Source organism: Cryptomeria japonica, chromosome 3 (genome assembly GCF_030272615.1).
Source record: "Cryptomeria japonica chromosome 3, Sugi_1.0, whole genome shotgun sequence".
NCBI lineage: Eukaryota > Viridiplantae > Streptophyta > Pinopsida > Cupressales > Cupressaceae > Cryptomeria > Cryptomeria japonica.
The window spans coordinates 528,760,901-528,774,194 of NC_081407.1; the positions used below are offsets into that span (position 1 = coordinate 528,760,901).

The 13,294-nt window shown below is 33.3% G+C and overlaps 1 protein-coding gene across 1 annotated transcript in view; it reads right to left on the reverse strand.

Moving 5' to 3' along the window:
* Positions 1-580: 580 nt before the first annotated feature.
* LOC131075075 (phosphoglucomutase, chloroplastic) overlaps positions 581-13,294 on the reverse strand; it is a 41,323-nt gene continuing 28,609 nt past the window's right edge. Inside the window, exons 14-22 of the mRNA XM_058011879.2 lie at positions 3,138-3,256; positions 2,941-3,015; positions 2,636-2,751; positions 2,322-2,463; positions 2,068-2,149; positions 1,935-1,981; positions 1,729-1,806; positions 1,123-1,228; positions 581-1,040 (exon numbers count right to left, since the gene is read on the reverse strand). Of these exons, the coding sequence (XP_057867862.2) occupies positions 973-1,040; positions 1,123-1,228; positions 1,729-1,806; positions 1,935-1,981; positions 2,068-2,149; positions 2,322-2,463; positions 2,636-2,751; positions 2,941-3,015; positions 3,138-3,256 (833 nt within the window). The 3' untranslated portion in view covers positions 581-972. The remainder of the gene's footprint in view (positions 1,041-1,122; positions 1,229-1,728; positions 1,807-1,934; positions 1,982-2,067; positions 2,150-2,321; positions 2,464-2,635; positions 2,752-2,940; positions 3,016-3,137; positions 3,257-13,294) is intronic.

Consider the following 13,294-nt stretch of genomic DNA (forward strand, 5'->3'; position numbering starts at 1 on the left):
AATATACCTCACTTTAGTGTTAGGAAACATCCCTCCTTGAAACTCATCACCCTTGTCCTCATCCTAAAGAATCTATATCAATAATTCCCTCCATTGTACACCTCTTTCCCTCTAGGCCTTTCTTGTAAAATGGTTTCTCTATTGTCTTTCTCACCATAGAAACAAAGTGACTTTGTCTAGTTTGCTCTGAATATTGTTATCATCTCATCTCCATTTTTTCCAAGGAAAACAATTTTTTGGAGGAATCTCCATTCTTTGAAAGATATTTCATTATCATAGAAAAAGCCAGATTTAGGAGTGTCTTTAGGTCATGGTGGTGTAGGAACTTGAGTACCAATCACAATAGATGTAGCCCTAATCTTTAGTTGTAACATGTTTCAATAAGATAGGTTAGGAGGCAACAAGAGAAGAAGTTGCCTCTCCACTTAGAACTCCCTAAAAGCTGGACAACTCCAACTCTGGCTATGAGAGAAACTGACATGAATGAGATGGATACCCGCTGCTTAGACAATATGTCAAGGCTTGAATTACTACAAGCTTTGTCAAGAGTTGAAACACAAAGAGGTACAAATTCGAACAATAAAAGTTAAGGTGTAAAGTTCCTTGATTTCCAGGAGAGATCATATATGACAATGAAAATGTTGAAAAGGCCATGATCTAATAGATGACCGTAAAGAAAATTTCATAGGAGGATATACAAATGACGGAGAACCATACATGTATGACAAGTTTTTATAGATTTGGTGAAACTTGCAGAGTTGGTAATTTTTCCCTCCATGTCTGCCAGTACTTGAGTAACTTGAAATTAAGAGTCATCCATATTAATGGCAAAACTGTGAATTATTGAAAGTGCAGTCAATGCATATAAAAACATCTAGGTGACTATTGGACCTGAACCAGAGCCCACACCATCATTTGTGGGGATGGAAAACTTATTTAGACAAAAATATAGACAAAACAAAATATGTCGGCTTAGGTGATGACAGTAGGTTCTTCCCGTCCAGTGAAATCCTTAAGCTTTGAAATTGATAGAGCAACATCTGCATGCAAACACAAATCACTCCTGTTAGATACAATATTTGATAGATTACCTAATACAGTTCTGCAGACCGGAAAACTAACCAATTAAAGGTTTCAAGGCTTCCTGTGCGTTCATATCATGCTTAGTAACATCTTGCTCATACTGCTCCACATAAAGTCTAATTGTAGCACCAGCTGAACCTGTGCCCTGCAGATTAGATCCCTCATTGTTAATCACCAAGTCTTTTACTAGTAAAGAATAGTCAGACCTAAAATACAAAAAGTACAGATATTCAACTTGAATAATCTGACAATCCTTGTTATTAAGAAAGGAAAATCCTTGTTCAATATTACTATATTGTCTTCGCTTCTACAATAACATAGAAGAAGATTTTCTGTCGCTCCAGTAAAATGTAAAAGCTTATGTTATTAACTTTCCTTTCCAGACAGGACATGTTTATTTTGATATTACTCGACAGTGAAAAAGGTCTTTAAGAGCCTACCATAATTGTAGAGGGAGAGGGCCAAATGCCGTGGGCATAAGCACCACGATGAATGGACTTAAAAGATTTTTTTTCAGTATTTCAGAGCCTCTTCCCAGACAATTGCTAACAGTAGCAGCAAATCCTAATATTTATAGCATAGGCTTCTATCTATAGAAAGCAAATGAGATGCCAAAAAAAAGACGATAAAGAATAAAATACTTACCGATAGACGGAATATAATTCTAGAACCATCCGTGAAAACAAAACGAATTCCTTGTTTAGATGCAATACTCCCGTCAACCTGAAATATTTGAGACAAAAGTACTGTATAGTGCAGAACTTTCTTTAAAGTGGGCACAAGGCCAAATAATTAATATTCGAGATTCATATACACGCTATAAATAAAACATGTGCTGCCTTTCAACTTACTGGATCTGTGTATGAAAAGTCATCCGCGAACTTGAGTTCATAGCTCCCTGAGTAGATGAGATCAACCGATTTCAAAAATAATAGGCTCAAACTCTAAATTTAGCTACTGAACAAATATATGAAGTTAACTTACCATACTTTTCTCCTGATTTGGTTTTAGAAAGCAAATCCCGTAGATGCTCAACCATTCTGTTGGCTCCATCTGACTCACATTCCTAGACAACATAATAATATTGAATTATTTTTGAAACTCTGATAGCTTAAAAGCAGTCAGATGCTCCCTGTCTATAATGTAAAGATAAATCAAATTGTATGATTTGAGTGCAAAATATTGCTTTAGTATGGTAACACATTATATTCTGTACGTAACTTTTAAATACCACTTACCTCATAATCATATCGAGCAAAGAAGTTACGCCCATATGTCGCCCAATGCTCCTTTGCAACATCTTCAACAGATACGAACTTCTCACCAACCTTTTTATCCTTATTCCTATGAGCAATGATCGAAAGCCAAGCTAAGACAGCCCTGTGCATGACAACAAGCAATGGAATCCAACCAAAAAAAATCAAATTCATTATATTTGAACAGTCTGATGTTTTGAGAATGCCCTGTTATTACTACAAACATTTAAAGTCTCACAAAGTTTTTCCATTTTTTCAACAGTAAAACCTTATTTAAGCATTTCTAATCAACATACCAGATGCCATCTTTCTCACGAACATGATCAGATCCAGTTCCAAAACTTTCTTCCCCACATATTGACAGTTTCCCTGCATCCATGAGATTTCCAAAGAATTTCCAGCCAGTAGGGACCTGCAAAAGGAGTAATTTCAACCTAAACCCACTTTTACATGGCACACATGATCTTATATGCAAGAATATATTAATTTTACATTATCTAAACACACCATAATTATTACGAGATCAATATCCAATATCCTTCCTGATGGACTATAATGGAAATAGAAGTATACTTCAAGGTGATCACTCAAGGGAACAAACCTCAAAGAATGGAAGGTTTAGTTTCTTTGCTACAAGATCCAAGGCTCCACTCGTTGGCATAGACCTTGCCAAACCCTACGAATAAAAGTAATAAATAAAGTAACCGACCAACTATTCTTCATATGCAACATATGAGTTTACAAACTTTCTAAAGATAATTCAAACTTAAAACTGCACAAATTTTAAGACAGAGCCACCTTTAGTCCATTCTTGAAGTACGGAATTGCTACTTCAGCATTAGCTGCAATCATGGCTACTGAATCTGAAGGAGTTACAAAGAAGCCTCTACCAAGAATCATGTTTCGGTCACCATCACCTGACCTCAGGCAAGGAAAACATATAATCAATTCTAAAGCCAGAGGTTGAAAATGATAACAAAGTGACCCAAAACAAGCCACAGGCATAAACAGCCATACAATTTTATTTTATTCTAATCCAAAAGAAAAAAGATGGATAATCAAGAGTTAAAACAATCAAACATAAGCTAATTACTGTTGTCACTTGAAAGATCACAATAATATGGCAGCAAGATGACCATATTTTATGAGCACATGGAGCATTATGTTTGTCTGGCATTACTTGTCAAATGTATCCTCTAAAAGTTAGATAAATGTTTAAACCTGAGAAACACCATAGGTAACTTTTAGATATTTCAAGTAGCCTAAAAGTTACTAACTTCGACACATCTAATGGATGCAAGTGGATATCTGCTTTCTCCAGATCAATCGGGCATTCAAGTTCATAAATTAGGATCATGATTGAGAATAGGAAAGATAATATATTATTGTCTGCAAATGACTAAAGAAAGTTAATAGGACTCAAAAGAACAAGTTTCAACAGCTAATCAGAGATGCTAACAGGAATTCCAAGAACCAAATAAAGTATCAACACCTACAACTAGGAAGCAATTAGTCCAATTAAAAGGAGGGAATGGGGAAACTCTAGAAAAGTAAGTACATACAAAACCCAAATTAGAAAAGTAACCTTGTTAAATAAACGAACCTTTGTTCATAATCTTTATATTCAAGATGTCCCAAACTCCTTTGGAATTTCCTTAGTTATTTTATTCTTATTTTCTGCACTTCGATAAAAGAACTTGGCTTGTTGTCTAAATGCTGGTGTAAACTGTAACCTAAATTGGCAGATTTATGTAACTGGAGACATAGTTTGTATGGGTTTGTAATAGTCTTCCCAGCTATAAGACTTCTAAATATTGTAGCCCTCAGTGGAATATAAGCACCAAGGTTATTGTCTTCTAAACTCTTAAGAAATAAATTAAAGGTCTTTCGCCTTTGAGCCATTTTTAAGGCCTTGTACAGGGACTTAGTAATCTTAATGACGGCTAAACTTCTCTTCTTTAGAAGGGAGACTCATATCTTTAGGAGAAGATATGCTTTGATGGGTCTTTAGTGGAAGAAGATATGGTATGCCCTTGTTCCTTTGCAAAAATAAAAGTTAATTCTTGTTGGAATATTTATTCAAGATTGTTTTAAGGTTTCCGTTTCTATTAATGATTAGGGATGCCTAATGAATGTACTAAGAGCATGTGTTGAGATTTCTTGATAGGTTTGTGATTGATTATTTTTCATATGGGACATGTACAAGAAGCATGCACCATAGAGGCCATATGACACATTTGTGATCTGTAATGTGTGATGATCTCTACATAATTTCCTTCACGGGTATGGTCTCTATAACTCCTTTCATCATTCTAATCATGTTTATAATAGTTCACTATATTTTTCATGATCATGTTTATATTATTCTTTATGGGTCAGTTGGTTCACTACTCTGCTCCCCTCAATTCCTTTGACAAAGAGCAAATTGATGAAATTATATGTGCATTGGATGCCGATGAATATATATTGTTGAAACATGTATTGCAAGATGACATTTATGTAAAGGAAGTTGCCTCTAGACACCCCACTTGTAATGTAAGGACTTTGAGATCATTTAATGATATAAAAGCAAGTAATATATATGCAAGAGAATGTTATAAGTGGTCTAGTATGACGGATACACCATTCATATATTTTGTTATTCTAAGTTTTTAGCATTGAGGCTGGTCAATAGTGAATGTATGAGAGCTTGAGAACTAAGATCTTGTAGCCATTGAGGTACAATGTAACATGCAAATGCTGAATTGAGATATCATTTTTCCAAATGGGTATTTTACCTCTATTCTAAGAGTTTCTCCAATAATTAAAATCTTATGGTAGTGTATATACCCTGTAAATAGTACATTCAGCAGTTATGTTGGCAAATTCATCACAACCTAGTGTCTATGCAAAACATACACACTTGAATGTATTCAACTACATAAAATATGACATCAAATTTAGTAGCCTTTACTATAATATACCATGATCAGATAAGTTTGTGAAAAAGGACCTCTAAAGTGTAAAAACATCAAAAAATCCAGCTTAAGCCCAAGTAGGTAAATGTCAAAAGTGTTCTTAATGAGCCTCCTTCAAAACAAATTTCCCCTATTGAAATTGTTCCAATGCCATTGTTTCTATTTCTAGCTTGTCTTAACACATTTAAAACATTACAATGACATGATATGGACGAAAACCATTTATCCTATTCTGATGACCTGATCAAGCGTGCACCATGTCTTCTTTCCACTAAAAAAATAACTTTGTTCACTAGGGGTAATAAGATAATTTCTGAAAAAAATGAATTTGGAAAGTCAACTTGTGGGGTTTATAAAGAAATTGGGTACTAAATCCCTCTTACAAAAATCTAACTTATTTCTCTTCCATGGAGTCTGAACATTCCCATAACTCATCAGCCATGCATTCATTTTCAATAAAACTTGCACATTGCCAACATATTACCTCAAAAGATTTTTCTACCCCATTAGAATTTTTAAATAAATTTCTCAAAAAATCATATATTTCCTATGCCTACCGTTGACAATCCAGCGCTCATAATCTTCCAACAGTGTATATGAAAAACTTGAAATAGATGATCAATAGAATCATAAAATAAAAATGACCACATTCACAGCATCAAAATATTTTTCGCGGCTTTTTCTTATCTTAGCCTTATTTTTTGTGCACACTTGGGGCTTTTGCAATATAGACAAAATTTGTTGAAAGGTAAGTGATAGTATGTGTTTCCATTCAGCATTCATTTAATTTCAATTAAAATCATTTTCAACTTCATTGTTTTTCCAAGGCAGCAATAACCCATCTCATTTTGTGGCATGCTATGTCCCTTGACGGGAAACTCTATACATCAATAGAGGAATGATAAAACTTTCTACTGTCAAGGACACATACTTCCCATGATTATCAGCCAGAGATTTTTCAAGTGAATTATCTTTGCTACATAGCATGTGCTAAAAAATTTTGAACTTAGGATCGGCTATTTTGATGTCTATAATAGGCCTCTCATGATTCGCTACCAAGCATTTCTTAGTGGTGACAACATTGGGTTCTCATTGTGGAGACCCAAGTTCAAATCCCCAAAAAACACCTAAATGTGGATTTCCAAGTGGTGACTCTTGGTGACTCTTGGACATGCATCATGGCTTCTAATATATGCACCTAAGTTGTAATCTAATATTGATATCTAAACCAGCTCAAATGCTCTAAACGCCACCTCTAAGTATGTGGCTGGCTGCCTAGTTCTCATCAATGTGGTCACCACCTCTTAGTCCATGATCGGTTGCTCTAGTGTGGTTGTTGCCTCTAAGCGTTGTTAGCCACCTAGCTTTGGTTGTCACCTCTTAGTGTGTGATTGGCCACCCATCTGAGTTAGACTCACTAGATTCTAATGGTGTTTCTTGAGTTCTATGTTGACATAGAGGGGAGAAGGTCCCTCATTGTGGCCACCAATTTGGGCTGGTTAAGTAATCCCATCTTACCAATCCTTTATTTAAATTCTTAATATAAGAAAATAACTAGCATTTTATACTATTAGGTTATGTTTAAAAAAAAGTTGAAGATTCTAAAAATGTCAACAAGAATTTCACAAAGATTTATCAAAATACGTAGACATATTTTCTCCAACTATATCATGTTATTATTAGATATACGATAGTATAAACGTAATGTGGGTATACATTTTGAAAACAAGTATTTACAACTTACATTAATTATGTAAAAACACCACATTAGTTATGTCTAATAAGTGTAAAGGAGAAAAGTGGATACTTCACCCCTTTCCCGTTTGTCTTACACTTATTTTGGGCTTTGTCTTGAAGATATGTTGTCTTCACACTTTATTCAACATATTTTGCATGTAAGCTAACAAGATACGAAAAATCCATCAACTTTCAACCTTTTTAGCCCCAATAGTTCAAGCCCATCCTAATTCACTCATCCTAGATAAGATGACAGAATGGCGCACACAATTCAATCCCCCTAATTCAAAAATACTTTTTACTTACTTGATCTGACCCTTGAGCCGCATGTCAAATTGTACACCGATATTCAAATTTAGTGCCTAGGATATTGTATTTGAAGGCAAGTCTCAAGACGCTGGAATTCATCTATTGAAAGGTAATTGAAAGATCATAAGACCAAATTGAGAGCATTATCAAGTAGAAACATTTCAAGAATTGGATCAATGTCAACAAATACTACACTTTAGGCATTCTGCATTGAATATCTTGTGTGATTTCAACTCTATAAAATCAGCAATGGGGTCTAAGTTTCTAACTAGGAGCCAAAAAAAATCATACTTCACTCCCCTTACAACAAAACCACGAGGTGCTCCTTAGCACCACTAGCTCCCAAATTAGTTATAATTTGCAATAACCCAAGTTTCAACCATCTATAATAGCAGAGGATAGAATCACAAAGGCTAGACAATTCATGTCCACTAACACAGCAGACATCAAGAATCAAATCCAAATAATCTTCAACCAAGATCCAATATCAAGATAATATCCAATTGTCAAGTGCTTTGCACAATCAATTCAACAACATCGAGAACCCAACATTGCCAAAGAGCTAAACACTTTTACACCTTACATTGTCAAATCTCAGCTCTTATATTTAGGGTTTGATTGATTTATCAAATTTCCTGCTTAATTAGACACTCGACATTTATGATTTACCAATACAATTGTGGGTGAATAACCTTTAGTCACACTAGCAACATGGCTTTCTGCATTTTAAATCAATGAAAACTACAACACTACTACTAAGTGGGTGTAAAAAAAGGTTGTCACATTTTCATTTAACAACTCTTGTCCTTAGTTGTTCATTGCCTTCTGACAAAACTGAGTTCCAATGCTATCTATTGATGGCCAAATGGAGGATTGGGTCCAAGAAATGCACAATAATCTCAACCCCAAGGAGAAAGAGCATAAGCAAGGCAAGTAGTGCAAAGCACACAAGCCAAGTTATTGGTAGATAAATAGCAAAAAATTGCAACATGCAGTAGCAAGGACCCACAAAAGGAGGAAATGCATTGTCTAAAGCTTGGAATCAACTACTAGGAAAAGGGTGTTATGTGACAAACAAGAGGGCACTGTGGTATACTACAACCAACCCCTACACTCCAATAATCCGATTAAAATCAAAATAAGCATTAGAGAGCTACCTAAATGGAAACAATTGGAGACTATTGGATCAATGGTGAATTTGTCAAAACACTTGCATTTTCCCTAAGATACATAAAAATTAAACAAAAGTTTAGAGCCTAACTAGTAAAGGTGTGGCCCAACTATATGAACCTAAATTTTTGCAGAAAGGTGAAAGAGGAAGATTAAATTAAATGTTTTTCATGATCAAGGAGATAGATTGAACGAGTTCAAACATAATCTTAATTACAAAAGAATCAAAGATTCATGCATTCAAATTCTACAACCTTTAGCACAATTAATGAAGTGTGTGTAACAATCCCCTTTCTCACACACAATCATTGAGATCTTGGAAGGCATTGCAAGGTGAGCCATAAATATTTGATCATGCATTCTTACGCCATCATCAATTTTATATTTTAAAAGACAAATCCAAGACCACCTTTGGAATAGAATGGAGATGCATTTCCTATCGTATGATTGCTTTGGTCTAAAGATGCATCAATCATATCCTCATGGATCATAATGAAATCCTTTAAACATTCCATCCACTACTTTTGCCAAGTATAGTTTGAATTTTGAATGGTGTACAAGAACTTGAAGGACCACATCAAATCCCCGCACCCAATGTTTGAACAATGCTTTGCTAAAACCTCACTAAACTTGAAGATATGTATGATTGTGATAATATTTGGAACTCTATAGGAGTATGTGATATGCAAGGAAGGGATGAAGGTGGACTCAAATAATTGGCAATATATAGCTTGAAATAATAGATGCCTAAAGAGGTGCAAGTATTTTTATTGGCCATATAAATTATTAGAAGAAATTCATCCATAATTTTGTGTGCATAGATATGCTACTAGAAGCATCGCTAGGAAAAGGAATAATAAAAGTGCAACAAGAAGCTTTTGAGATGTTAAAGAAATCCTAGTAGTGCATCCATACTTTAATTTCTCAAACTAAGCCAAGTGGTTCTACCTACACAAAGATCCTTCTAAAGCAACAATTGAAACTATTTGTATACATGATATACAAGGAGGTGGGCAACATGATAAAGTGTTGTCTCATTAGCATGAGAATACTACAAGTCATTATACTAGTTATGTTAGTATCAAGGAAAATCCTCAATGATGTGTCTCATAGTGAAACAATGTTGTGGAATATCACACAGCTCCTACCACCACTCAAAAGGGTTTAATTTGATTGAAAAGGATGTGTGTTGCAAAATGGAATACAAACCTTTCAACTCCAATCAAACCCTTTGACTAGAGGTAGAATTTATGTGATCTCTCCACCCTTATGTCTCACTAGAAGCACAAGGATTTGGTTGCCACTATGGTGTTTAGGAAAATCTTTTTTTGTTTCCATTATACTTTCCATTGATGGATGGAAAAAGTAGAGGAGAATACGGATATGCATTTTCCATGTAGTACAAGTTGCTGATCTATATGCTTACATGCCAAAATAGATACTAGCAGATGAGTGCATTCATATATATCAAATCCTACAACTACTTGCTCGCACATAAGGACATTTGGTGCTCTAAATGTTCCTCTCGTGAATGCTCCTTAAAAGGGAAGTGACATGCCAGTGCAAGAACATCTTTCCTCATCATACTGTGTGCATAACGCCAGCTCATAAATATGGCATTAATATGCCTATTATGGCATTATCCCAAGATCTCCTAATTAAAATTAAAACATAAAATAGAATTTTGAGCTCTACCAAAAAATAGCATAATATAGATAAAATGTATTACAAAGTAGCTAAAAAGAAAACCCTACTGATTGGTGAATAAAAAATATTTCATATTATAAGAAATGGTGTCTCCACCTTGCATCCTAGTCTTAAGAACCAAAAATAAAATGGGCTATAGAACACAAAAATACAATATTCAAGGGCTCTTAGAGGTTGATTTTGGCACCAAAAAATGTTGAAATGAACATTAACCAAAGAAAACATATCACAACAACATGAATATACATAAGAGAGCTATAAGGAGTTACACTTGTTGACAAATTTATGGCACATCATAAGGCACCTTCGAATGGAGATAATGGAGCACCCCAGTTGGTGAGTGGAATATGACTGATGCAAGGAAAATACTATTTTTAGACTATGGACTCATTTTGAGATTAGAGCATTGGATTTTGACTAGGGATTTGAACACCACATTTTGGCTGGTTTCAGCTTATGGTTTCCTAATTACCATTTGATGGTTTCATATATTGTTTCTCCTATTTATTAGATGCTTGAGATGGAATTTATATAGTGAGTTTTGTAGGTATTGTTATGCTGCCAGAATTGCTTCAAATATCTTATTGGTGATACTCCTATAAAGGTGTAGACTCTACAAGTGTATAGTAACCATTGATTATTGAATAATACATTGATTTTCTTTGGAGTGTGAATATTTTTCTCCCGTAAGGGTTTTCTCCACATAAATCAGTGTTATGGTATATTACTTTTGTGTTTATATCCTTTTAAATATATAATCAATTTAATTTTTGCACATGCTTCCTCTCATAGACTAGTGTAGAAAGCATATTCCATAACTCTACTTCCTTTCAAATATTAACATTTTTGTTATTACAGTAGATCTACTATGGTACTAGAGGGATCTCCTATGCACACCATAAGTAGGTCACTTGCTTTCTAAGTGCATACTCAATCCTTTTATTAACTTGTTATATTAAAAGTCATGCCTCTCCATTATAAACTTCAATAAATAATTACAGAAATAATATTACATTCTTTGCAACTTCTTATCTTGAGATGCATGGGTAAATTTTTCAATAAATTTTTTTCTTCCCTAGAAACATTAGTGGATTGTTGAATAACATATACTAGGCATTGATTGAAATGAGTTTACAAATGATGATTTGATTCCATTATATGTGAAGGGATCTTCCATGGTATGTTACTTTCAATAACTAAGATTCTATTATTTCTTAAGTAGAGTACCATGGTCTGAAAATGTGTTGTCCACAACTTCTTGAATTTAAAGGTTTTGTTATCCACCACAAAATTAGCCCTCTTGGATGTTCCAATTAAAAATAGTTAAATTAATTAATAGTATTTAGATATTAAAAAGATGCGAGTATTGTAACTTCAACAAGAGACGCAATGCGTCAAGTTCCTGTCAATAGTGTGGTTACTATAGAGTTGAAAATAAGGAAAAAGAAATATGGAGAGATAGAGATAGATAGGTAGAGAGATATAGATATAGAGATCTGGGAAGGGGGAATGGGAGGGAGAGAGAGAGGGGGGGGGGGGAGACATTTCTAGAGATAGAGGGGAGAGAGGAAGATGGAGGGAGATAGGTAGATAGAGAGATATAGAGGAAGAGGGAGACATAGAGATATAAAAAGATAGAGTAATAGAGGGATAGATATATAAGAAGATATAGATGGGGAGAGAAAGAGAGAGAGGAAAAGAGATAAACATAGATACAAATAAATAGTGATGAGATATACAAATAGATATGGAGAGAGGGAGAGAGGAATAGGAGATAGAGGAGGGAGAGAGATATATACCAAGATAAAGAGAGAATATTCTACAATTATTTTTTAGTTCTTTACTCTCATTTATTGCCCCTCCTCGGTATTTTATAGGGTTTTCTATTTAAAAATAAAGATTTTGTTTCATTTTTTCATAGTTAAATTTAAATACAACTTTATTAAATTTTTATTAATAAAGCAAACTTCTTTATTAATTAAATAAAAACAAAAAATTAGAATAAGTAGAGAATAATGTATTTTTATTTATTTAAAGAAAATTTGAAAATGGTTGTCCTTTGAAATGTTTTTCCTGTTCAATAAAATAATTCTTAAATAATACAAATAAATATAATAAAAATATATTATAAAATATTTTAAATCTAAAGTAAAATATTTAAATCTAAGATACATAAGATTAGAGAGAAATAGATGGAATAATATTGAAAGTTTCTAAATCTATATAGAAAATCTAACTTGCAGAATCGTGGGATTTTTCCGGTGATTCTAGGTAGGAAACATACCGAAGTCGGGTTCTAAAATGAATCTCCTATGGGTACATCCGAGGTTCGCATTTTTAGATGCCGAATGTTTAGTGATTCTAGTTTGATCTTTTTGATATTGAAAACTAAATTTAAATTAATATGTTATGTTTCAAAATTTGAAATTTTTCATGGTTTTGTTTAGCATATGTATTGGTATATGACATTCTAAACTTAATTCTATTTTTTTGCTACATATATATATACATACAATGTACATATATATATATATATATATATACCGAAAATGTAACCAACCCCAAAAACAATTTCTGCCGGTTACGTCCCGTTCTTGTACCCATACCTGATTCGGCAACTTAGTACAAAATCATACAAAATGGTGAAGTAATCGTTAAGTATTTGAGAATAGTCTATTGTTTAATATATAATTAATACATTGAAAAAACTAAAAGCTTAAATATTGGCCATACTTTTGTAACATTCTTCAATAAAATGAAAACTTTATTAGTTGATAATCTTGATTAATAATAAATTAATAATCAAATAAATTCAGTATGTTTTATATTAAATTTTTTGTTATTAAATAATTTTAATTAAACTACTATATTGAGGCATTGTGATTTAAGTGGAATAAGTAAAAAATACTAGATTTTTACTTCCTTTTTACATTTACTTGAATAATCATTTTTTATTTTCTTGACAATATTTTAAGATCAAAAACTAGAACATGATCTAATTCCAGCATGAAAGTTTTTTAATATTTTTAATTTACTTAATAATCTAATTCCAGCATGAAAGTTTTTTTATATTTT